This window comes from Desmodus rotundus, chromosome 1 (assembly GCF_022682495.2).
Source record: "Desmodus rotundus isolate HL8 chromosome 1, HLdesRot8A.1, whole genome shotgun sequence".
In the NCBI taxonomy this organism is placed as follows: domain Eukaryota; kingdom Metazoa; phylum Chordata; class Mammalia; order Chiroptera; family Phyllostomidae; genus Desmodus; species Desmodus rotundus.
The window spans coordinates 81,795,328-81,821,035 of NC_071387.1; the positions used below are offsets into that span (position 1 = coordinate 81,795,328).

Sequence of the window (25,708 nt, forward strand, 5' to 3'; positions counted from 1 at the left end):
CAGAAATACAGAGGATTGTAAGAAATTACTACAAACCACTATATGCCAAGAAATTTGAAAACCTGGGTGAAATGGACACTTTTCTAGAAAAATATAATCTTCCAAAACAGCTACATGCAAAAAAATGAAACTCAAGCACCAACTTACACCAGACACAAATATAAATTCAAGGTGGATAAAAGACTTAAATATAAGTCATGACACCATATAAGTCCTAGAGGAAAATATCAGCAGGAACATCTCAGACATCCCATGCAGCAATATCTTCACTGATATGTCCCTTAAAGCAAGGGACATAAAGGAAAGAATAAACAAATGGGACCTCATCAAAACAAAAAGCTTCTGCAGGGCTAAAGAAAACAGCATTAAAATGGAAAGAGAACCAATTATATGGGAAAACATATTTGCCAATGAGACTTCTGACAAGGGTTTGGTCTCCAAAATAGATAAAGAACTCACACAACTCCACTCCAGGAAGACAAACAACCCAATTAAAAAATGGACAAAGGACCTAAACAGACACTTCTCCAAGGAGGACACACAGCGGATAGACAGACATACAAAAGGATGCTCAGCATCACTCGCCATCAGAGAGATACAAATTGAAACCAAAATGAGATATCATCTCACACCAGTGAGAATGGCCATCATAAACAAATCAACAAACAACTTTTGAAGAGGATGTGGACAAAAGGGATCCCTTGTGCACTGTTGGTGGGAAGGCAGACTGGTGAGGCCACTGTGGAAAACAGTATGGAATTTCCTCAGAAAACTCAAAATGGAACTGCCTTTTGACCATGCAATTCCACTGTTGGGATTATATCCTAAGAAACCTGAAACACCAATCCAAAAGAACATATGCACCCCAATGTTCATAGCAGCACAATTTACAATAGTTGAGTGCTGGAATCAATCTAAGTGCCCATCAGTAAATGAGTGGATCAAAAAACCATCGTACATTTACACAATGGAATGGTACATAGTAGAGGGAAAGAAGGAGCTCCTACCCTTTGTGACAGCAATGATGGAACTGAAGAGCATTATGCTAAGTGAAATAAGCCAGGCAGTGAGGGACAAATACCATATGATCTCACCTATAAGTGGAAACTAATGAATAAAACAAATAAGCAAGCAAAATGTAACCAGAGATATTGAAATAAAGAACAAATTGATAGTACCCAGAGGGGAGGTGGGATGGGATAATGGAGGACTACAGGGGAAGGATTTTCAGGAACAACTATAAAGGACACATGGACAAAAAACCAAGGAGGGATTGGGATCAAGGGAGGGAGGTGGGGATGGCTGGGGTTGGGGGGGTGGTGGGAGGAAATGCAGACAGTTGTAGTTGAACAATGATAAAAAATGTCAAGTATCTTATTAAACATTAATTAATGAGGCAGCTAATAAGATACTACAGCTGATTCAAAGGAGAATTCAAGAAACACACATAATAAGCCATTGAGAATGCTGACATGAATTTACAAGTACTTGAAAAATTGGTTGATATTTATGGGGATATTAACTGCATTCCATTGGTCAAAATTTATTTGAATTTCTATGTTCAAGAATGATTTGAGCTACCATATTATTTTCTTTTTTTAATTAAAAAATTTTATCCATATTATTTTCTATATTTTATATTGTAAACCAGTTTAAAGACAATAAAAGTGGCCATCTCTTATAAACATCAGATAACCTGGAAGTGTTACTAGACATCATTTTTTCTTCATTCCAAAATTTTTGCAATATTTTCTGACATAACTATTATTATCCCCATTTTCAATTGAGGGAATAGACTCATAATGAGTTGAGTTGTCTACAGTCACAAGAAGTGTAAATGGCAATGTCTGGGTTCATACTCATCTTTCACCACTCTGAAAGTAGAATGGCTTTACTTGAAGGGCTGGGATTAGTTTTTTGCTCTGTTTGTTTGTTTTTTAGGGGATGAACAATCAATACATCCGTCGGGAAGTCCTTTGCTGTGAAACATGTCAGGAGCTCAAAAGCTTCTGGGAAAAAGAAATTAGCAAACAGACTTGTTACCGGGAACTGGAGGAAGACCGTCAAGGAAGGAGCACCCTGAAAAAGTATGCGGGTTTTTTCTCTGCTACTTTTGAAGAGTAGATTTCCCCAGAAATAGACCAGATGTGAAGGTGGGGAGACTAAATTGTTTTTATTACCCAGTCTTCTAAGGATGAGGTCTTCGGGGTGGTGGGGTTACCACATGCCATGCAGAGCCACAGTGGTAGCACCAGGTTTTGATCAAGTGGCAGAAGACAAAACAAAAGGGAAAATCTAAGCCAGAGCCTTTAATGGGGTTTCCATGGGCAAGGCAAGGAAGGAGTGGGTAAACAGGTTAGGACTGGCTAGTTTGAATAATTCTAGAGGGCGTTAATCTATAGATGTGGTCCCTAGTTGCCTGGTACCTGGCTCTGGAATGACTTAGGACAGGGGAAATATGACTTCATGTATGACAGTTAGATAAGGAATTAGTTCAGGGAACAGATGCAGGGTTGGTTTAGAGGTTAGCAGTCAAGCATTTTGTTCTCTCTAAGAAAGGGCAACCCTGAGAAGGGCAGTCTTTCTGTGGCCAGCAAGATTTTTTAAGGTGTCATAACATCATAAAATATAGAAAGTTAAAGACATGATTAATTCATCTATTTATTCAGTTTTACCACAATATATACCAGGGTTTCTCAACCTCAGCATATTTGACATTTAGGGCCAGGTAATTCTTTGTTGTGGAGGGCAATCCTGTGCTTTTTAAGGTGTTCAGCAGTATCCCTCAAAACAGATGCCAGTAGGACTGCCTTGCCCCATTGTGGCAACCAATCTCCTAACGTTAACAAATGCCCCTGGAAGGCAAAGTCCCCCAAATGAGAATCAATGACTTGTAGATAAAGATTAACATTTTTATGTAAATAAAAATGAGGTTCTGTCATTTGTAATACCTTGATGAACTCAAAAAATCTTCTTCACCCCACCTCTGTTGCAACCCCCAGCACATGAGGTAATATTAAATTTCAGGATTAGATCAATATATATGTATAAGTGTGAAAGATCCCACATCTGGAATGATACATATTAAGGTATTGGGGGGAAGGCTAATGTGGTCTTTTCCTCATTGACAAATGAACTTGTTCTAGCCAAAGGAGTCTGCTCAGAAGGGAACATTTACTTATATGAGAAGACATGTGTCACGTGTGTCAACAATGCTCTGAATAAAAGGGCTAGCACCTGCTCTCACATGTGCAGAACCTTAGAGCAGACAGATCAACTCAGTTTTTCAGGGACTTTCTGATATTTTCTGTCTCTAAAATATAAACAGCCCAGCCAAGCTGTCTGTTTGCCAAAATGTACATTCACAAGTGGAGTGGGAGCTGAGTGTTCTGCTAGTCAGCATGGCACTGTGTCTCCATGTTTCTGAGCATGCTGAGCTGAATATATGTGTAATTCACATGTGTTGAATCAACATTAACTTATAAAAACCTTTCTTAAGCCCCTAAGGAGAAATAGTGTCTCTTTATACCCAGAGAGGAACTCTGCTATCATTCCAGCATGGAAAACCAGGCTTTTTCACATGCTGGAAGATCCACATATTAAAGTATCTAGTCCTGGAGATTTCAGGAAAGCAAAATGAGTCAGTTGTGTGGTTCCTGCCATCTTCCTCCCCTCAGTCCTTGTCCACAAGCCCACTGGGAACCAGATCCTGGTATGAACCTTGTACAGCATCTTCCCTTCAGAAGTTCTAAGGTGCAATATTAAAAGCAAAACTTGCAATGTGATCTGATTTTTGTCAAAATATTTGTATATAAATACACACACACACAAAGTCGATCTGTATGCATAGAAAAAAAATTAGAAAAATACACTCAGATATTAAGAGTGGTAATATTTGACTGGTAGGGTGGCAGATATTGTATGCATATGCTCTACTTTGTTCATAGTTTCCATAACAATATGGAACCATTTTGTAATTAGGGAAAAACTTTATAGAAAAGGTGGCCAATTGCAAATGGTACATAAAACAAATGCATTAATTCTCCAGGCTCCCATGTGCCACAGAAATAACCCTCATCAAAGTCTGGGATAGTCTGCCTTTTTTCCATAAGCAAAAGAATAAATCTTCAAAATGTGCTAATCACATTTGTGATGAAGTCCTGAAAGACTTCATCATTATATCCCCCAAGAAAAAGTTTAAAGACATGGGCAAAGCAGCTGCGTTACTTGGAGCAGAGGAAGATCTAAGGAGCAGGGGAGTAGCGACAGCTTCCTGTGTCCCTTCCTCTGTACTGAGCCTCACCAGAACTATTGCCCTTATAAACCATGAATAAAAAATTCAAAAGCCTTCTTAATTTTGTAAACAATGAATGACAACTTAATGGTTTTGTCATTATTTTTGGCAAAAAACAAAAACAAAATAAAAAGCATCCACACATATCTCTAGTAAACCTGGTTGCACAAAAAATATCTAAATGTTTTGACCAAAACCAGAACTAAAAACATTTGTTTAAATCCTGCTGATGTGATCAAAGAGTTTGAAATGCAGTGTACCCTTGCAAACCAATGAATGCCATAAACCTCCTGAGCCCTATTCTAGCCCTATGGGCTATGCCTCCCCAAACTGCACACTCCCAACACACACAAGTGCACACTCCCAGCACACACATCCCTTTTTAGTCTACCCTCCAACTCTATAGGCAAATTCATTGAAGTCACTGTGCAATTAAGAAATATTCTAAGTGAACAGTAGAAGACGAAAAACTCAAAATTTTCCATCACTCCTTTTGCTGATATAACAAAGTCAATATTACTTTATGTTGCTCTCACATCACTGAGCCCAGCAAGAACTTGTGCCAAAGGTGCGTGGAAGGAAACATGTGTTTTGTCATGGACATGCTCATTAACACATGCCTGCAGGTTCACTAACTGAGAAGAATGAGGTGATTGATGTATCTGGCAGAGGCCCTGGAGGTGAGATCTCTAGGAGAGTGTGAAACTCCCTTACTCTCTCTGAATCAAACTAGAAAGAAGCAACACAACATAGGTCGGAGAAGTTGAAAACTGTTTGCAAATAAATGATTGAGGCGATCAGAGAAAAGTCAAGTGCAGCATAGGTATGAGATGGCCAAAACTCCTGGTTTGTTGGGACAGTCTAGGTATACATCTATCATTTTGTTATAATTATAGATTGTACTCTGTTTTATTATCAAATGTATTTCAGTTTAGGTGATAAATTATATGAATAAGTCTAAATGACTGGACTATAATTATAACTGAGAAACATACAGTGCTTATATACAACAGTACAGTCTTCAAAATACTTCTTAAGAATTTAGTAGAACTCAGTGTCAGGTAGACATTAACTATGGTGGACTTGAGTGGAGAGAGAGGTTTATCAAGCTTCCACTCAAGACCACTCACCTCCCTCTGCTCAGATTCCTGCTTATCAACTGTGTTAATCAGAATGCTTTCAGCTTCAGGTAACAAAATATTCCACTCATAACCTCCTACAGCCAGATGAAATCATTATTTCAAACTTTTTATAAAATAAGATTTACTCTTCAAAGAACAACTAATGATAAAAAATTTAGTTAGATTTTTTTATTCAAGCTGAGGCGGTAAGGAAAGTGGTTGATAAGTAGAGTTGATCCATTGGGTGTGCCGAGGCTGCTAGCCTGTGTTAATCGTTGACATGATCTGCCCTGTCACCAGATCCAGCCAGTGAGTTGCAGGTCACAAGAAAACCAAAATCAGATATATCTATCCTCACTAAGAGAAAACCACTGCAAAGGCATCTTCACTACTGTACTGGAGTAGGAGCAGCAAAATCATCATCTGACCTTTCATATTAAAACAAAAGTACAGAGATCACAATTGGAGTACTGAGATCTGAAACAGGAGACCAAGAACTCTGTAAATAATAAATTCCTTCATGATGGGGGTTATTATTTACTACTATTCTTTTTTTCTAATATATTTATTGATTATGCTATTGCAGTTGTCCCATTCCCCCCCCTCACTCCATTCCATCCTGCCCACCCCCTCTCTCCCACATTCCCCCCCTATAGTTCATGTCCATGGGTCATACTTATAAGTTCTTTGGCTTCTACATTTCCTACACTATTTTTACCCTCCCCCTGTCTATTTTCCACCTATCATCTATGCTACTTATTCTCTGTACCTTTCACCCCTCCCCCTCCCACTCCCCTATTGACAAGCCTCCATGTGATCTCCATCTCTATGGTTCTGTTCCTGTTCTAGTTGTTTGCCTAGTTTGCTCTTGTTTTTGTTTTAGGTGTGGTCGTTAATAACTGTGAGTTTGCTGTCATATTTACTGTTCATATTTTTGATCTTCTTTTTCTTAGGTAACTCCCTTTAACATTTCATGTAATAAGGGCTTCTTTAACTTGACCTTATCTGAGAAGCTCTTTATCTTCCCTTCCATTCTAAATGATAGCTTTGCTGGATACAGTAATCTTGGATGTAGGTCCTTGCCTTTCATGACTTGGAATACTTCTTTCCAGCCCCTTCTTGCCTGTAAGGTCTCTTTGGAGAAATCAGCTGACAGTCTTATGGGAAATCCTTTGTAGGTAACAGTCTCCTTTTCTCTTGCTGCTTCTAAGATTCTCTCCTTATCTTTAATCCTGGGTAATGTAATTATGATGTGCCTTGGTGTGTTCCTCCTTGGGTCCAGCTTCTTTGGGACTCTCTGAGCTTCCTGGACTTCCTGGAAGTCTATTTCCTTTGCCAGATTAGGGAAGTTCTCTTTCATGATTTGTTCAAATAAGTTTTCAATTTTTTGTTCTTCCTCTTCTCCTTCTGGCACCCCTATAATTTGGATGTTGGAACGTTTAAAGATGTCTTGGAGATTCCTAAGCCTCTCCTCATTTTTTTAAATTCTTGTTTCTTCATTTCTTTTCTGGTTGGATGTTTCTTTCTTACTTCTGGTCCACACTGTTGATTTGAGTCCCAGTTTCCTTTGCCTCACTATTGATTCCCTGTACATTTTCCTTTGTCTCTCTTAGCATAGCCTTCATTTTTTCATCTAGATTTTGACCAAATTCAACTAATTCTGTGAGCTTCTTGATTACCAGTGTTTTGAACTGTGCATCTGATAGGTTGGCTATCTGTTCGCAGCTTAGTTGAATTATTTATGGAGGTTTGAAGTGTTCTGTCATTTGGGCCATTTTTTTTTTTTTTTTTTTTTGTCTTGGCACGTCTGTTACTTTAAGGGGCAGAGCCTTAGGTGTTCCCAGGGGTGGGGTAACGCTGGGGCAGGGTAACGCTGGTCACTGCGCTGTGATGGTGTACGTGGGGGAGGGGCCGAGAGGGAGCAATGGCGCCCGCTCCACTCTCTACCAGATTTCAGTCTTTCACTCTGCTACCCACAATCAAACTGGGCCCCTCTGGTGCTGACTCCGGAGTGGGTGGGCCTGTGCATGCCCCAGGCCCCTGTGGGTCTCTCCAACAACCTCTCCTGTGAGGCTGGGAGTCTCTCCTGCTGCCGCCCCAACCCCCACGGGCGCTTTCAATCAGAGGTTTGAGGCTTTATTTCCCTGCACTGGAGCCCTGGGTTGTGCGGTCTGCTTTGCTCCCCGCCGTTTGTCCAGTTTATCTGTGGGCGAATATGGGGCTGTGGGGTACTACCCGCCGCTCTGCCTGCCCCGTTCCGCCACTCTGAGTCCAGCCCTCTCGGTTTATCTGTGCGCGAATGTGGGGCCACAGGGTCTGCTAGTGGTCAGACTGCCTGCCCCGTTCGTCCCACATTCCGCCAGTCTCGGTCCGGCCACGCGAGTCCTCTCCACCCTGGTTCCTGTCTCCACCCCTCCTACCGGTCTGGATGAATGTTTATTTTTTATTTACTTGGTGTCGGACTTCCTTGCCGTTTGATTTTCTGTCAGTTCTGGTTGTGCGAGGAGGCGCAGTGTGTCTACCTATGCCACCATCTTGGTTCTCCAGTACTATTCTTTATATTTCGGGGTAGCCACAAAAGTGCTCTACTCAGAGGTTCTTCAAGATAACTTGCAATGGGGAGCATAGCTGACTGAAAGCTCTACTGCCACCATTTTGGATCTGCCTTTCCATTTGAGCTGAGGCCACTAACCTCCAACTGCTCCTAAACAATGACTGGTCAGGGCACAGGTAACTAGTCCTGGGCAAATTTTAGGTGACAGGGCTCCTCTAGTGGGTGACTTTTGCTCAGGGCCATCCCATCGGCCCAGGACAAACTCTCAGAATTGTGCTGTGATGTGGGGCTCTTCCTTATTATTTTTGTCCTTTCACAGCATTCAAGTCTGAAGGCTCTCTCTAACCACTTCAGTTCCCTTCCACTCTCCAGTTTTTGTGGGTGATAACTCCAAATCTGCTTCTTGGAGGACTCGAACTGACACGCATATATAGTGACTAGCACATGAGAGAAAAAATCTAATTACGTGCCTAATTGATCTTTACTGGTTCCCAGTGAGAACATTATGATTCTGGTTCAAGAATCAGATGAATACCATCCCACTTTCTAATCAAACCTCATATTTATCAAGGATAATTTGTGTTCCTAGATATTAACTACAACTCTTCCACAACAAATCAAGTAAGTCTAAGACAATAAATAGGAAACATTATTTGGTTTCCATTTGAAAAGTGAGATCAATATTTCTAGGTATAAGGAAAAAAATGTTCTCTTCAAGGTTTAATGTCAGTCGTATTGCTCCTCTACTGTATCTGAGTCTGCACAGCCAACTTTTAAGCATGATCTTGCTCATATTGACCTTTCTTACTGCAAAATACTCACCACCCAAAGATAAGTGGAAATAACACAACAGTGAAAGATATTGACCAGAAAGGAGTAGCAAACAGTCTAAATATTCATAAAACAGTTTGTAATGGGAACTTGGTAGATAACATCCTGTAACCTTCACCATCTGGAAATAAACATTAATTAGATAGCTGCTATAAAAAGTAAGTAAATGTGTCATAAACCCAAGATTCCTAAATTTTGTTCCTAGAATAAATTAATCTTCAAATTTTTTCATTTAGGTCATTAGAAAGCAGAGAGCAAGGCAAGATTAGATGGGTATGAGATTTACTGGGGAAAGTACCTCTGAGAAAAAAAATGGGCAGGACATGGTGATGTGCTTATAAATGTTTAACAATTGGGTCTGTGGAAAAAATGTATACATGTATGGTATATACATATATAAGTTTATTACAAATTTTACTGGTGTAAAGGATGTGTAACATAATTTACAAATAATAAGAAATGCTCTTTATTATAAATTCCATACAGCCAAGTTATTGTCATAGTTTGCTTCTATTGGTTTTTGCTAAACTCTTCTATCTATAGCCAACCTACAGTTATAATTCAACCATGATTTAACAAAATCAGACCAAATGCTTAATTACTATCCAAGTTAGCAAAGAGGTCACATCATTAAAGATAGTAGTTTTCTACTATTTTCACATTCTTTTGTTTTGTTGTGGGGGGGCTCCGCCTGCAGGCCCCCCTTCCCCGCTGCCGCCACGGATGAGAATGAGTCTACCAAGACCTGATCTGCTTGGGGAGGAGAGGTGGCCAATGTCTCAAAAGAGAAGGGCTTTTCCTCAGTGGGCTTTTATTGGGTTCATTTTGCACAGGAATGCAGGTAAAGCTCATCAATCATTGTCAGGCAGTAAAGATCAAACAATAGATAACATACAAAGAACTCTGAGGGCTTATTCTGAGTTAGGGTGAGTTAGTTAAAGGGCTGTAAGACTTTGGGAAACAAACTCATTTCAGGCTTGGACCCTTATCATTTAACTTGAGGGTATTAGCAAAGCAGGTTTTACAGAGTTTTACGTATTGTTTTTTAGGCCTGATCTCCCTGGGGAATCCACCCTTTGCAGCACAGGACTGTACCACCCTCTGTCATTGTTTCAGGCTTAAGTCAGGCAGGGGAAGTAAGGTAGCCAAGAGATTACATACAGAATGAGGACTCAGGCTATGTCAAAGCCGAGGGTGAGGGCCCATCACCCCCTTTTTCTATAGCCCCCCGAGTCCTTCCCTGTGGGCCTTTTTCATGACCATGCCTGTCTTAGGTCGTCCCTCCCTTGAGGAATCTTACTGGTAATTGGCTAACTGGTCAAGCTCAGGGCCAATCAGGATAAAGTGGGCAGAGATGGCACCCCTGCCAGGAAGATAAGCTTTGTCTCCTTAGTGGCTTATGGTCTCAAGGTCTCTGACTCAGCCTTAACCATGGGGGTTTACAGCTTCTGAAACCAGGCAGGGCGGTTCCCAACATTTTGTTTTTCTTTTTGTTTCTTGTTTGTTTGTTTGATTTTGTTATTCGCAACATGATGATTATAGACACTGCCCACTTCTAAATTTAATCTACATTATGAAGATTTTCTCCCACACTCACCTAAATTCAGATGTGGGCTCAGCAAACATTTCCTGTGAAGGACAAGACAGTAAACATTTTTTACTTTGTTGGTCATGTGATCTGTTTTCCAACTACTGAACTCTGCCATTGTTATGAGAAAGCAACCATAGACAATATGTCAACAAATGGGCAGGGTTGTATTTCATTCAAACTTTATTTACAAAAGAAGGCAATTGGCCAGCAGGATCTCTGAGGGGCACATTTTCATGCCCGCCACACCAAGGAAGAGTTAAAGCCCTTTTAATTAATAAATGAACCCATGTTATATCAAGAAGTCCCTCAAGTTCAGCCTTGGATGGTGAGGCTCAGTGGATTGAGTATCAACATTCAAATCAAAGGGTCACTGGTTCAATTCCTAGTCAGAGCACATGCTTGGGTTGCCAGCTGGGAGCCCACCTGGGGGCATGCAAGATGCAAACACACATCAATGTTTCTCTTTCTCTCTCCTTTCACTTCTCTCTAAAAATAAATAACTTCTGGCCAAGATGAGATATAGGTAGACGCACTATGCCTCCTCTCACAACCAAAAGAAGGACAACAACAAATTTAAAAACAAAAAACAACCAGAACTGACAGAAAATCGAACTGTATGGAAGTCCAACAACCAAGGACATAAAGAAGAAACATTCATCCAGACTGGTAGGAGGGGCAGAGATGGGCAGCTGGGGCGGAGAGGACTCATGGCAAGGCGGTGGCTGGAGGACCCAGTAGGGCGGTAGCTAGAGGTCCGGGTGGACCCACATTTGAGTGCAGATAAACTGGGAGAAACAACTGGAGTGAGGGACAGACTATGCAATCCAGGGGTCCAGTGTGGGGAAGTAAAACCTCAAAGCCTCTGACTGAAAATACCCGTGGGGGTTGAGGTGGTGGGAGAAACTCCAAGCCTCACAGGAGAGAGTTCATTGGAGAGACCCACAGAGTCCTAGGGTCCTTGTACACAAGCCCACCCACCCAAGAATTAGGACCAAAAAGGCCCAATTTGATTATGGGTAGCGGGGGAAGTGACTGAAAACTGGCAGGGAGCAGAGCAAGTGGTATTGTTCCCTCTCAGACCCCTCCCCCACATACGCCTCTCAAAGCAGTCTTGTGGGGTTGCCCGACCCTAGTGAACACCTAAAGCCCCACTCCTTACTGCCTAACATGCTTCCTGAGATAAAAAAGAAAAAAATAGCCCAAATGAAAGAACAGATCAAAGCTCCAGAAATAATACAACTAAGCGATGAAGAGCCAGCCAACCTATCAGATACAAAGTCAAAAACACTGATAATCAGGATGCTCACAGAAATGGTTGAGTATGGTTGCAAAGCAGAGGAAGAAGTGAAGGTTATGCAATGTGAAATAAAGGAAAGTGCACAGGGAACCAACAGTGACAGGAAGGAAACCAGGACTCAAATCAAAGGCTTGGACCTGAAGAAAGAAATAAACATTCAACCAGAACAGAATGAAGAAACAAGAATATAAAAAAGTGAGGAGAAATTACGTGGTAAGATGGCGGCGAGATAGGTGGGAGCAGAGTCCACTTCCCCTCAACGCCAGTGAAATACCTAGCTGATCTGAGGAGCAGAGTGAACAGCCAACGGTATTCCAGCATATATGAAGATCGGAGACCAAAGATAGAGGACATTGAAAGATCAGACGGTAAAAAGAGTGCTTAAGGACAATAAGATCCCCGGGACCAGCGCGGGGACCAGGGCGGCTGAAGCCCCGGCCCAGTCGCAGGGTCTGCTGCAGGATTCTTGGGAGAGAGCAAGGATGGGCTGTGTGAGCAGCCAGGTGCTTGTTTGGACCAGGGGGGCTTGAATAGGAAGAATTTCTCAAAAAGGAAAAGAAAATAGAGGCACGCAGCAGCTAGTTAGAGAACTCTCGGCAGTAGCTGCGGCCTCTGGCGCCCCTCCCCCCTCAGCCCCTGGACTGTGAACATGGAAAAGCAGCCCCAGCGCTCACCTGGAGCCTGGCTGGAGCTCACCCAGATTAGTGGACTGGGGGCCCACACCTGAAACCATGGGTGGGTGCGAGGCCTGATAAGTGGCCCGGCTGCCTGGGCGCACAGACAAAAAGTGCCTGGGTGGGCACACAACCTGATCAGTGCCTGGCTGCCCCGCCCCTCCCCCCCAGCACATACCCAAAGCGGGGGATCAGCAGCAAACCCAAGTCCAAAGCGGAGATCGGCCACACAACCCGATCAATGGCCGAGTGGCCTGCAGGCGACCACAGCCAAAAGCACGGGTTCTGAAAAACTCCTACCTAGTCCCTGTGCATAGAACCCTGCAGGGCCTACTGGCTCTCTAGGAGGAAGGCAGAATGCCCAGCAGAGGGGAGACTGCATGCTCTGGAAAGACTCGACCCAGTAGGGCGCTGAACTACCCCATAGCAGCACCGAGAGCCCCTAGCATCTAAGACAGCAGAGAGCAAGAACTGGGAGTGTGAGTTGCCCCTAATTGGTGCAACTCAAGGACAGCACAGCTGATGAACTAAAGGCCTAGTGGGGAGCAGAAGGACCCTGAGGAACTGGACTGGAGGCTGAACAACAGCGAAGAGTGTGGCTCAGGAAGGGAGAAAAGTGAAACCATCCTTCCAACCACCCCCTCCCGTTCCACAGACAGGAAGACCAGCAGAACTAACCTGACCGGTTTAAAGCCAGCAAAAGACTTTTTTTTTTTCTTTCCTCCTTTCCCCCTGAATTCCTTCTTCCTTTCTGTCCCTCTTTCTTTTTTTTGTTCCTTCTTCCTTCCATCCTTTACCTTTTTTATTCCTTCTTCCTGCCTTCTTTTATTTATTCTGTTGTTTTAATTTTTGTTAAAATTCCTTCTTATCTTGTATCCGATCTTTATTATTTCTTCTTCCTTCCTTCCTTTCCTTTTCTATTCCCCTTTTCCCTCCTTCCATTCTTTTTTTTTTTTCCCCATTCTTCTTTTTCCCACAGGTGAGACAACAAAACCTGGAGTGCTGAAAGGACCAGAGTTAGACTGTGTTACACCCATAAACGTCAGCAGAAGACCAGTGACCACAGGAGATTAAGGAGACACCACCACCAAATCCCATTGGCATTCTACCATAGAAGTTCATACCATAAACCCAGGGAGTCAGAATAGATCAACTTAAGAAGCAGAGGCTAACAAGAAGACTTTCACAAAGAGGGGAAGACAAAGAAACAATTCCCAAATGAAAGGAAAGGAGGAAGCCTCAGAAACAATGCTAACTGAGAAAGAGGCAAGTGGACTATCAGATACTGAGTTCAAAGCAATAGTCATCAGGAAGCTCACTGAGCTCTCTGAGCCCACAGAGAACTACCAGAAACTACAGGGAAACTACAATGAACTCACTGCAAACTATATCAACATGAAAAAGGAAATAGAAACTATCAACAAGGGCCAAGAGGAAATGAAGAATACAATTTCTGAATTGAAGAACACAGTAGAAGGAATGAAAAGCAGACTTGATGAAGCAGAGGATCGGATCAGCGAGCTGGAGGCCAAAGTAGAAAAAAACACCCAGAAAGAGCAAGAAAAGGAAAAGAGGCTCAGAAAGAATGAAGAGGCAATAAGGGAAATGCAGGACAACATGAAACGTAACAATATCCGTGTAATAGGAATACTAGAAGGAGAAGAAGAGCAAGGGATAGAAAACCTGTTTGAAAAAGTAATGATGGAAAATTTCCCTAATCTGAGGAGAGAAAAAGTCACCCAAATCCAGGAAACACACAGAGTCCCAAACAAGAGGAACCCAAATAGACCCACTGGAAGACAAATCATAATTGAAATGGCAAATTTCCAAGACAAAGAGAGGCTCTTAAAGGCAGCAAGGGAGGAAAAGGAAGTAACATACAAGGGAGCCCCAATAAGGTTAGCAACTGACTTCTCAATGGAAACGGTCCAAGCCAGAAGAGAATGGCAAAAAATATTCCAAGTAATGAGAACCAGAGGCCTGCAACATGACCACTTTACCCAGCAAGGCTCTCAATCAAGATAGATGGCCAAATAAAGAGCTTCCCAGACAAAAGAAGTCTAAAAGAATACACTTCCACATAACCAGCTCTGCAAGACATGCTAAATGGACTGCTTTAAGGAAAGGAAGGAAAAGAGAAAGACAGAGGAACACAGGTAGGAAAAAAAAGGCAATGAATAACTACCTATCGATAATAACCTTAAATGTAAATGGATTAAATGCTCCAATCAAAAGACATACAATAGCTGAATGGATAAGAAATCATAACCAACACATATGCTGCCTACAAGAGACCCATCTCAGGACAAAAGACTTACACAGATTGAAAGTGAAGGGCTGGAAACAAATTTTCCAAGCAAACGGACAGGTAAAAAAAGCAGGGGTAGCAATACTTATATCAGACAAAATAGACTTCCAAAGAAGGGCCATAAAGAGAGACCCAGAAGGTCACTTCATAATACTCAAAGGAAGAATCCACCAAGAAGACATAAACATGGTAAATATATATGAACCCAACATAGGAGAACCAAAATACATAAAGAAAATCTTGGAGGATTTCAAGAAAGATATTGACAGCAACACAATTATAGTAGGGGACTTTAACACCCCACTGCCAAAAATGGACAGATCTTCCAAAAAAAATATCAACAAGGATATTGTGTCACTTAACAATACCCTAGAGGAAATGGACTTAACTGATATATATAGAGCTTTTCATCGCAAAGAAGCAAATTACACATTCTTTTCAAGTGTCCATGGAACTTTTTCAAAGATAGACCACATGATAGGACACAAAGCAAGCCTCAACAAATTCAAGAAAATTGAAATCATATCAAGCATTTTCTCTGACCACAAGGGACTGAAACTAGAAACCAACCCTAAAGGAAAAAACCCAAAACACTCAAAATCATGGAGACTGAATAGCATGCTATTAAACAAGAATGGGTCAAGAATGAGATTAGGGAAGAAATGAAAAACTTTCTGGAAACAAATGAAAATGAACTCACGACAACCCAAAACCTATGGGACACAGCAAAGGCAGACCTGAGAGGGACGTTCATAGCAATACAGGCCTACCTTAAAAAGATAGAAACATTTCAAACAAACAACCTAACCCTACACCTACAAGAACTGGAGGAACAACAACAAAGACAGCCCAGACCAAGCAGAAGGAAGGAGGGAATAACCAAGATCAGAGCAGAGTTAAATGACATAGAGACTAAAAGCACAATTCTAAGGATCAATGAATCCAGGAGCTGGTTCTTTGAAAGGATAAACAAAATCGACAAGCCTTTAAGTAGGCTCATCAAGAAAAAAATAGAGAGGATCCAAATAAACACAATTAGAAATGAAAGAGGAGAGATTACAACTGATACCATAGAAATACAAAGGATTGTAAGAAATTACTATGAAGAACTGTATGCTAAGAAATTTGAAAACCTAGATGAAACAGACATATTTCTCGAAAAATATAATCTTCCAAAACTGACTGAAGAAGAAGCAGAAAACCTGAACAGACCAATAACAGCAGACGAAATTGAAGCAGTCATCAAAAAACTCCCAACACACAAAAGCCCTGGACCAGATGGTTTCACAGGAGAATTCTACAAAGCATTTAAGGAAGAGCTAACCCCTATCCTTCACAGACTATTCAAAAAAATCCAAACTGATGGAAGACTCCCAAACTCTTTTTATGAAGCCAGCATCATCCTAATCCCAAAACCAGATAAGGACACAACGAAAGAAAGAAAAGTTCAGGCCAATATCACTGATGAACATAGATGCTAAAATTCTCAACAAAATATTGGCAAACCGCATCCAGCAATACATTAAAAAGATCATCCACCAGGACCAAGTGGGATTCATCCCAGGGATGCAAGGATGGTACAATATTTGCAAATCCATAAACATAATACATCATATCAATAACAGCAAAGACAAAAATCACATGATCATATCAATAGATGCGGAAAAAGTATTTGATAAGATACAGCACCCATTTCTGATAAAAACACTCAGCAAAGTGGGAATAAAGGGAGCATTCCTCAACATAATAAAGGCCATAGATGAGAGACCTACAGCCAACATCATACTCAATGGACAAAAACTTAGAGCTTTCCACTAAGATCAGGAACAGGACAAGGATACCCTCTCTCACCACTCCTATTCAACATAGTATTGGAAGTCCTAGCCACAGCAATCAGACAAGAAAAAGCAATAAAAGGCATCCAAATTGGAAAGGAGGAAATGAAACTGTCACTGTTTGCAGACGACATGATAGTGTACATGGAAAACCCTATAGACTCCACTCAAAAACTACTCGACCTAATAAATGAATTTGGCAAAATAGCTGGATACAGAGTCAATACCCAGAAATCAAAGGCATTCCTGTACACCAACAATGAAACTGCAGAAACAGAAATCAGGAAAAAAATCCCATTCGATATAGCAGCAAGAAAAATAAAGTGCCTAGGAATAAACCTAACCAAGGAGGTAAAAGACCTGTACTCAGAAAACTACACAACACTGAAGAAAGAAATTAAGGAAGATACAAACAAATGGAAGCATGTACCATGCTCATGGATTGGAAGAATTAACATCATCAAAATGGCCATACTACCCAAAGCAATTTATAGATTCAATGCAATCCCTATTAGAGTACCCATGACATATTTCACAGATATAGAACGAACATTTCAGAAATTTATATGGAACCATAAACGACCCCGAATAGCTGCAGCAATTTTGAGGAAGAAGAACAAAGCAGGAGGGATCACAATACCTGATATCAAGCTGTATTACAAGGCCACTGTCATCAAAACAGCCGGGTACTGGCATAAATGCAGGCACACAGACCAATGGAACAGAACAGAGAGCCCAGAAATAAACTCAAGACTTTACGGTCAATTAGTATTTGACAAAGGAGGCAGGAGCATAAAATGGAGCAAAAACAGCCTCTTCAACAGATGGTGTTGGGAGATCTGGACAGCTACGTGCAAAAAAATGAAACTTGATCACCAACTCACGCCAAACACGAAAATAAACTCAAGATGGATAAAAGACTTAAATATAAGTCGTAACACCATAAAAGTCCTTGAGGAAAACATTGGCAGGAAAATCTCAGACATTCCACGCAGCAACATCCTCACAGACACGTCCCCTAAAGCAAGGGACATAAAGGAAAGAATAAACAAATGGGACCTCCTCAAAATAAAAAGCTTCTGCATGGCTAAAGAAAACAGCACGAAATTACAAAGAGAACTAACAGTATGGGAAAGCATATTTGCTAATGATACCTCAGATAAGGGCCTGATCTCCAAAATATATAAAGAACTCACACGACTGCACTCCAGGAAGACAAACCACCCAATTAAAAAATGGGCAAAGGACTTGAACAGACACTTCTGCAAGGAAGACATACAGAGGGCCCAGAGACATATGAAAAGATGCTCAGCATCACTAGCCATCAGAGAGATGCAAATTAAAACCACAATGAGGTACCATCTCACACCAGTCAGAGTGGCCAACATAAACAAATCCACAAACAAATGTTGGAGAGGATGTGGAGAAAAGGGAACCCTCGTGCACTGTTGGTGGGAATGCAGACTGGTGAGGCCGCTGTGGAAAACAGTATGGAATTTCCTCAGAAAACTAAAAATGGAACTGCCCTTTGACCCAGCAATTCTGCTGCTGGGATTATACCCTAAGAACCCTGAAACACCAATCCAAAAGAACCTGTGCACCCCAATGTTCATAGCAGCACAATTTACAATAGCCAAGTACTGGAAGCAACTGAAGTGCCCATCAGCAAAGGAGTGGATCCAAAAACTATGGTATATTTACACAATGGAATTCTACACAGCAGAGAGAAAGAAGGCGCTTATTCCCTTTGCAACAGCATGGATGGAACTGGAGAGCATTATGTTAAGTGAAATAAGCCAGGCGGTGAGGGACAAATACCATATGATCTCACCTTTAACTGGAACATAATCAATAGAAGAAAAAGGGAAACAAAATATAACCAGAGACATTGAAGTTAAGAACAATCTAACAATAGCCAGGGGGGAGTGGGGTGGGGACAGTGGGAAGAGGGGATTACAGGAACTACTATAAGGGACACAGGGACAAAATCAACGGGGAGGGTGGAGGTGGGGAAGGGAGGTGGTTGCAGCTGGTGTGGGGTGGAGGGATGGGGAGTAAAGGCATACAACTGTAATTGAATAACAAAAAAAAAATTGAGGAGAGACTTAGGAACCTCTAGTACAACTTTAAATGTTACAACACCTGAATCACAGGGGTGCCAGAAGGGGAAGAGGAAGACCAAGAAATCGAAAACTTACTTAAAGAAATAATGAAGGAGAACTTCCCCAATTTGGCAAAGGAAACAGACTTCCAGGAAGTCCAGGAAGCTCAGAGAGTCCCCAACAAGTTGCACCCAAGGAAGCACACACCAAGGCACATCATAATTACATTACCCAAGATTCAAGATAAGGAGAATCTTAAAAGCACCAAGAGAAAAGGACACAGTTACCTACAAAGGAGTTCCCATAAGACTGTCGGCTGATTTCTCAAAAGAGACCTTGCGGGCAAGAAGGGGCTGGAAAAAATATTTGAAGTAATGAAAGGGAAGGTCCTACATCCAAGATGACTCTATCCAGCAAAGCTATCATTTAGAATGGAAGGGCAGATAAAGTGCTTCCCAGATAAAGTCAAATTAAAGGAGTTCACCATCACGAAGCCATTATTATAGGAAATATTAAAGGGACTTATGTAAGAAAAAGAAGATTAAGAATATGAACAGTTAATTACAACAAACTCACAGTCATTAACAACTGATCCTAAAACAAAAACAAAAACAAGCTAAGCAAACAACTAGAACAAGAACAGAATCATGGAAATGGAGATCACATGGAGGGTTATCAGTGGGGGAGTGGGAAGGGGAGAGAATGGGAAAAGGTACAGAGAATAAGTAGGATAAATGGTAGGTAGAAAATAGACAGGGGGTCGTTAAGATAGTATAGGAAATGTAGAAGCCAAAGAACTTATATGTATGACCCATGGACATAAATTAAAGGCGGGGAATGCGGGTGGGAGGGGGTTAAAATGGGACAAATGTAATAGCATAATCAATAAAATATATTAAATAAATAAAAATAAATAAAAAAGAAGTCCCTCAACTTCAGTGAAACACATATCAACCCTTATTAGTGAGATTTAAAAGATCACAGTGACAAAATTTATGTAATTTTGAGGCAGATTTAGTTACAGAACCTTTCAGAGATACTAAACAAAAACAATTTGTCAGCCTAGATAGTCTCCAGGTTGGAGAGGTTGGTTAAAAATTAAAATATGGAATTAATATTTAACAGCCATAATGAAGTAATGTAACTGAAAATTACTCATAGATGAATACCAACAGAAGTCTATGTAAGAGTAATAAATCATCAGTCCTTAAGTAAAATATGGAATGATGTATGTGAGGCAGTTGCCCACTAATGGGAGAAGAGCAGTTCCGTTTTATCCCCCTTTCAAACAGGCAAACTATGTTTATGTCATTTACTTTTATTTAAAGTTGAGGAAGCAGGGGAGGGAAGTGGGTTTGGCTGAAGTGGGGTAGAGAGGTGGGGAGAAAATGCAGACAACTGTAATTGAACAACAACAAAATAATTTAAAAATTGAAAAAAAGGAAAAAAATAAATAAAGTTGAGTTAGAATGAGGATTATAACCAGTGTCTTACCATCCCCCCAGGCCCCTAATTCTCTCAATATTCTAACTTCCAATCCTCAGTTGTTAATCTGCTTAAGCAACACCGCAACCAAACAACAAGCTGACAGGTTGACACTCCAGATTTCCTCCATTCTTTCTGGGGCCCATAATAGAGCAGAGTTTTAAGTAAGAAGTTTCCTGGAACCACTAGGGTAGAACGTTCCTAGAGCCTTCAAAGTATTTATGCCCTCTAAACTATTCACCTCTGGGAATCACTCTGGAGAAAATAGACTCCAGAAAATAGAAAATAGAGTATTAAGTGTTATTTATAAGAGTGAAAAATAATGTTGAAATATTTTATTGTGTGTTTATTTCCCTGTATTAGAATGTATTATTTCACTTTATCAGTTATGAACTGAATCATGCCCCCCAATTCATGTATTGAAGCCCTAACTCCTGCCCTGTTCCTCAGAAGGTAACAATATTTGAGGGTAGCACTTTTAAAAGAGTTGATTTAGTTAAAACGAGACTTTTAGGGTGAGCCCTAACCCAATCTAACTGGTGTCCTTATTAAAAGAGGACTTTGAACACATAAAGAGACACTAGGAATGTACTTAGAGAGAAAAGGCCATGTGAGGATGGAGCAAGAGGGCCATCTACAAGCCAAAGAAATGTCTTGGGAGAAACCAAACCTGCTGACATTTTGATCTTGGACTTCCTACCCTTCAGAACTGTGAGAAAATAAATTTCTATTATTTAAGCAACACAATCTAGTATTTTATTATGGCAGCCCCAGAAAATTAATCAAAGCAATTATCTAATCTTTTCATTTTGGTTATCTTTACTCTTAAGAAATTAACACAAGTGTATATTTCTTTAAATTCAAGCATCAAGAAAGGATGTATATTTAGGAGTGAGTTTCCTTCCCACTGAGCCTCCTAGACCTGCCCTCTGAAGAGCACTGCCATCCATGGTTCCTTGTATATCTTTCCCCCAAACCCCAGTTTGAATAAGAAAATAAATACGTATCCAGTATTTTTATGTAAAAAGTCCCTAACTTTTTTTTAGGACATTTTTTTAAATTTTAATTTTTTATTGTTATTCAATTACAGTTGTGTGCCTTTTCTCCCCATCCCTCCACCCCACCCCAGCCAAACCCCCCTCCCTCCCCCACCTCCACCCTTCCCCTTGATTTTGTCCATGTGTCAAAAGTCCCTAACTTTTTTAACTTAGTCTATCTTAAGAAGATAGCCCACTCAGTTCTTCTTTAGTGTTTTCCATTGTAATGATGTAACAATTTACTTAACCAGTCACATCAAAAGACAGTTCATTTTTCATTTTTAAGCTTCACAAACAATGTAATAAAGATACCTGTACATACCTTCTTGCGTATATGGATAAACACTGTGGGATAACTTCATATAAATGAAAATGTTAGGTCAAAAATAAGAGTTTTTAAAAGTTTGATAGCCTGTTTTTCTTGCAAAGAGGTTGTATTAATTTAAACTTTCACCCTAAGTATGGGAGTACTAATTTCCACAGTTGCTATTATCCAGTGTTGTCAAACTTAACTATATTAATCTAACAAATGAACATAGAATCTCACTGATTTTTTTCTTCTGTTTTGTTTGTTTTTTCATCACTATTCCCCCTATAGCCTCTGTCGCCTCCACCCCCCCACCCCCCACTGCTGCAATCACCACACTTGTTGTCCATGTCTAAGAGTTCTTTCTCTTCCTCTCTCTCTCTTCTTTTTTTTTTTGCTCAATCCCTCCACCCAATCCCAGGCTTCCTCCCACCCCTGCCAAGAGCTGTCAATCTGCTCTCTATCTATAAGTCTGTCTCTGTTTTGCTTGTTAGTTCAGTTTGTGTTTTAAACTGAATTTAATTAATTACAAGTTTGATTGAAATTTGTCATATGTGTAGGAAACAGCTGAATTTCTTCTCCTGGAGGAGCCAATTTACAGCCTCTACCCATTTGACTACAGAGTTTCTTCTTTATTGATTTATAAGCGCCATGCATTTGTTTTCTCTTTGTGTACAGTTCTATGAGTTTTGATAAATGCTCAGAATGATGTAATCACCACAATCAAGGCATAGAATAGTTCCATTGCTCTGAAAAATGTCCTTATTCTGCTCTTTCATGGTTAACTCCTCTGCCAATTTCCAATCCCTAGCAACCACTGATCTGTTCTCTATCCCTCCAGTTTTGTCTTTTCTGGAATGTCATAAGTGAATTTTACAGTATGTGGTCTTTTGAGTCTGCCTTTTTTTCACTTAGCAAAATATATTTGGGATATAATTCTTGTGTGTATCAATCTCCCATTCCTTCTTATTGCTGAGTACTATTCTGTTACACAGACATCATAATTTGGTTATCCATTCCTTAGTTGAAGGACATTCAGATTATTTCCAGTTTTGGGTGACTATAAATAAAACTGCCATGAACATTTATATAGGTGTCTGTGTGGATATAAATTGGCATTTCTCTTGAGTAAATACCCAGATTGAGATTACTGGGTCATATGGTAAATGTAAGTTTAATTGTATCAAAAACTGCCAAACTGTTTTCCATACTGACTGTACCATTTTGCATTTCCACAATGATGTCAGATAGTTCAAGCTACTCGATGTCCTTGCCAACATTTGTTTTGGCTTTCTTCATGAGAGTTTATTTTTAAATTTTGTTTTTACATGTTTTTCTTTTATGGGTTCTTGGTGTTTGTCCTTGTTTTTTTGTTTGTTTATTTTGATCATTCTATGATGTTTGTGGTACCTTATTGTGGTTTTAATTTGCATTTTTCTAATCATGTTGAGCATCTTTTGTGTGCTGATTTGTCATCCATACCACTTCTTAGTAAAATGTCTGTTCAAATTTTTTTGCCTGTAGTATTTTTAGTTGTATATTCTGGGAACAAGTTCCTAAATATGTGATCTGCAAATACCTTCTCCCTGTTTGTGGCTTGTCTTTTATTCTCCTTACAGTGTCTTTCACAGAGTAAATTTAAGTCCCAAATTTTCTTTTCTTTTTTTATAAATCATTCTTTGTTTTGTATCTAAAAATTTCTCCTTTATCCCCAGGGAAATAATGAAGACATTATTTTATGGGGGGGGGGTCCTTAGAAATCTTAATATTACATTTTACATTAGCTCTATGCTACTAGATATGGGGTATGGATCAAAACCCATCTTTTCTTTTGAATATGGATGTATGATGTTTTAGTCCCATTTGTTTAAATTTACACACACACACACATACATATGTATATGGCTACCTCCATTGAGTTGTCTTTGCCCCTTGTCCAAATCAATTGGCCATATTTGTGTATATTTATTTCTGGACTCTCTATTTCATTCCATTGATCTATTGTCTGTTCCTTCACCAATGCCACACCATCTTGATGGTGGTAGGCTAATATTTAGCCTCAAAATCATGTAGCGTCAGTTCTCCAACTTACTTCTTCAAAATTGTTTTCACTAATCTATTACTTTTGCCTTTTCATATAAAATTTAGAATCAGTTTATTCTTATCTACAAAAAGTCCTGCTAAGATCTTGACTGAGATTACATTGAGTTACATGTCAATTTAAAAAGACAACTTTAGAGAAAATTATATATTCATAGACTTTTCTCATTTGTCTGTTCATTTTTTTCTTCACTAATCTGTAAAAGTCATGTGTTTCTTTTAAAGATATTCTTTAGAAGGCCTTTATCTATGTGGCTCAGTTGGTTGGAATACCGCTCCATACACCAAAAAGTCATGGGTTCACTCCTTACTCAGGGCACATACTAGGTTGCGGATTTGATCCCCATTTGGGACACACATGGGAGGCAACCAATTGATGTTTCTCTCTCACATCAATGTTTCTCTCTCTCTCTCTCATCAACAAACATTTTTTAAATTAAAAAAATATTCTTTAGAAGGAAAAGAAAACTTTACTGGACCAGCAGATGTGGAGGCAAATACACTAAGCCATGTATTTATTTCTTCTCCTAAGGCTCAGAGAAGAATGGAAGCAGAGACTGGAGGAAAGACTGCGGATGCTGGACAATCCTGGGGAGAAGGAAAAGCAGGGGAACATTGTAGGCTGAAATCCTCCTGCCTCATCCACTTCAAAGATAACAAGCCACCAAAGGCACTTTTCTAGGAGATAAAACTAACACCCCCATTATATGACTTACTAAGCAGGACACTTTCTATTTGCTCTCCCATTTGTGAAGGGATTTATATGTGAAACTTACTGCACCCCCCCATGCTAATAGAGGTTATGGGAGATATTATCCAACTCACTCCTCCATGCACAGAGGACAGGATGACTGCCAGCAGGATGTGAAGCTTGGGTTATTTAATATTGAAAACTCTTGGAATTAGCACTCCCCCAGTCTCAAAGATCCATGTAGTACAATTTATTTCCACATTTTCTTCTCGTTTTGAAATCTGAATGTTTTACTTAAGCTTACCAAGGGCAGTTATCATGATGGGAATCTGGCTTCTCTTCATTTTTTTTGGAAAACAGAGTCATACAGCCTTTTCTTTCTGTCCCCCTTTTGTGTGAAGACAAAAATACAACCACTTATAGAAATAAAGCAATTGTTATAAAGAGAAGACTTTATTAACAATATAGTTTGAAAATAAACAGAGCTAATTACTTTCTTCATATGAATTGTACTTTTTTCATAAACATGCTTAATTAGAAATGTAAAGTGAAAACAAGAAAATGTTTAATAAACTTGGTTATCATGCCCTCACTGGTGTGTGCCTTCTGTTAACTCACTGTCTTAGTTAATTCTCTGGTGCAATAGCAAATGTCAGCTTCAGCTGTCCCCAGACACATTCTGGAATTTCAAGTCACCCTCACTGTAGCCTCTCAAAACCAGGTCATGATCACAGAGCAGGAGGGTTCCATCAGTAACTAGGCTCCTCTGCCCAGGGATTCCTCTCTGGGGGACAGGAGCAGAGTAGGGAACCCTGGGCATCCAAGGAACACAGCTGGCCAGAGGGACCCTGAGGATGAAATGGGAGATAATCTGAGACAGTGCTAGGGATGTCAGTTGGTGGTATAAACTTCTGCCCCTAGAAAACTAAAAGGGCTCATCATGACTAAGAGAGCCATGGGGTGGTAAGAGGTTGGAAGAGGTGATTCTACATCACCACAATATGAGATCCAGAGTATAATGCTCAGGTTCTGCTATGGGTTCTTATCCAATCTTATACAATAAATAAACAGTAAAACAGTAAACTACAGCTTAGGAAATTTGTGTAGTTTGGGGGGAAAAGGCTAATAGTAAAATAGAATTTCATCAAGGGCAAAGAATCAATGAGAATATATATCAAGGTACATAACCATGTCTGTGGGTCAGGAAAATTCCCTGAGAAAGTGATATTTAAGCTGAGACTTACAAAAATGAGTTGGAGGTATCCAGGAAAATAGGAATGGAGAAATGGTCTTGGCATGGAAGAACAGTGTATGTGAAGGGCTAAAGCAAAACTGGAGGGCTACAGGGCAGAGACTGGGGGTCAAGGCAATGTGTGACATTAACACAGAGTGAGGTGGGTAGCTGTTCTGTAGGAGGGTGGAAAGGAGAGCAGGGGCTTCAGAGCCCAGGCTGGAGATTCTGGATTGATGCACAGGGGCAC

General features: G+C 40.3%; 1 protein-coding gene across 1 annotated transcript; it reads left to right on the forward strand.

The window, feature by feature from the left end:
- Positions 1-1,944: 1,944 nt before the first annotated feature.
- On the forward strand, positions 1,945-24,162 carry FAM240B (family with sequence similarity 240 member B). The gene is made up of 2 exons (XM_045193633.2): positions 1,945-2,087; positions 24,069-24,162. Exons 1-2 carry the CDS (start codon positions 1,945-1,947, stop codon positions 24,160-24,162), a joined length of 237 nt encoding a protein of 78 aa, XP_045049568.2.
- The last annotated feature ends 1,546 nt before the right edge of the window (positions 24,163-25,708 follow it).

Bases quoted from the DNA above. Each gene is read 5' to 3' on its own strand.
- FAM240B (XM_045193633.2), top strand. From the start codon at position 1,945: ATGAACAATCAATACATCCGTCGGGAAGTCCTTTGCTGTGAAACATGT. The intron at 2,088-24,068 runs GTATGCGGGTTT...TCTTCTCCTAAG, and splicing joins GGAAGGAGCACCCTGAAAAA to GCTCAGAGAAGAATGGAAGC.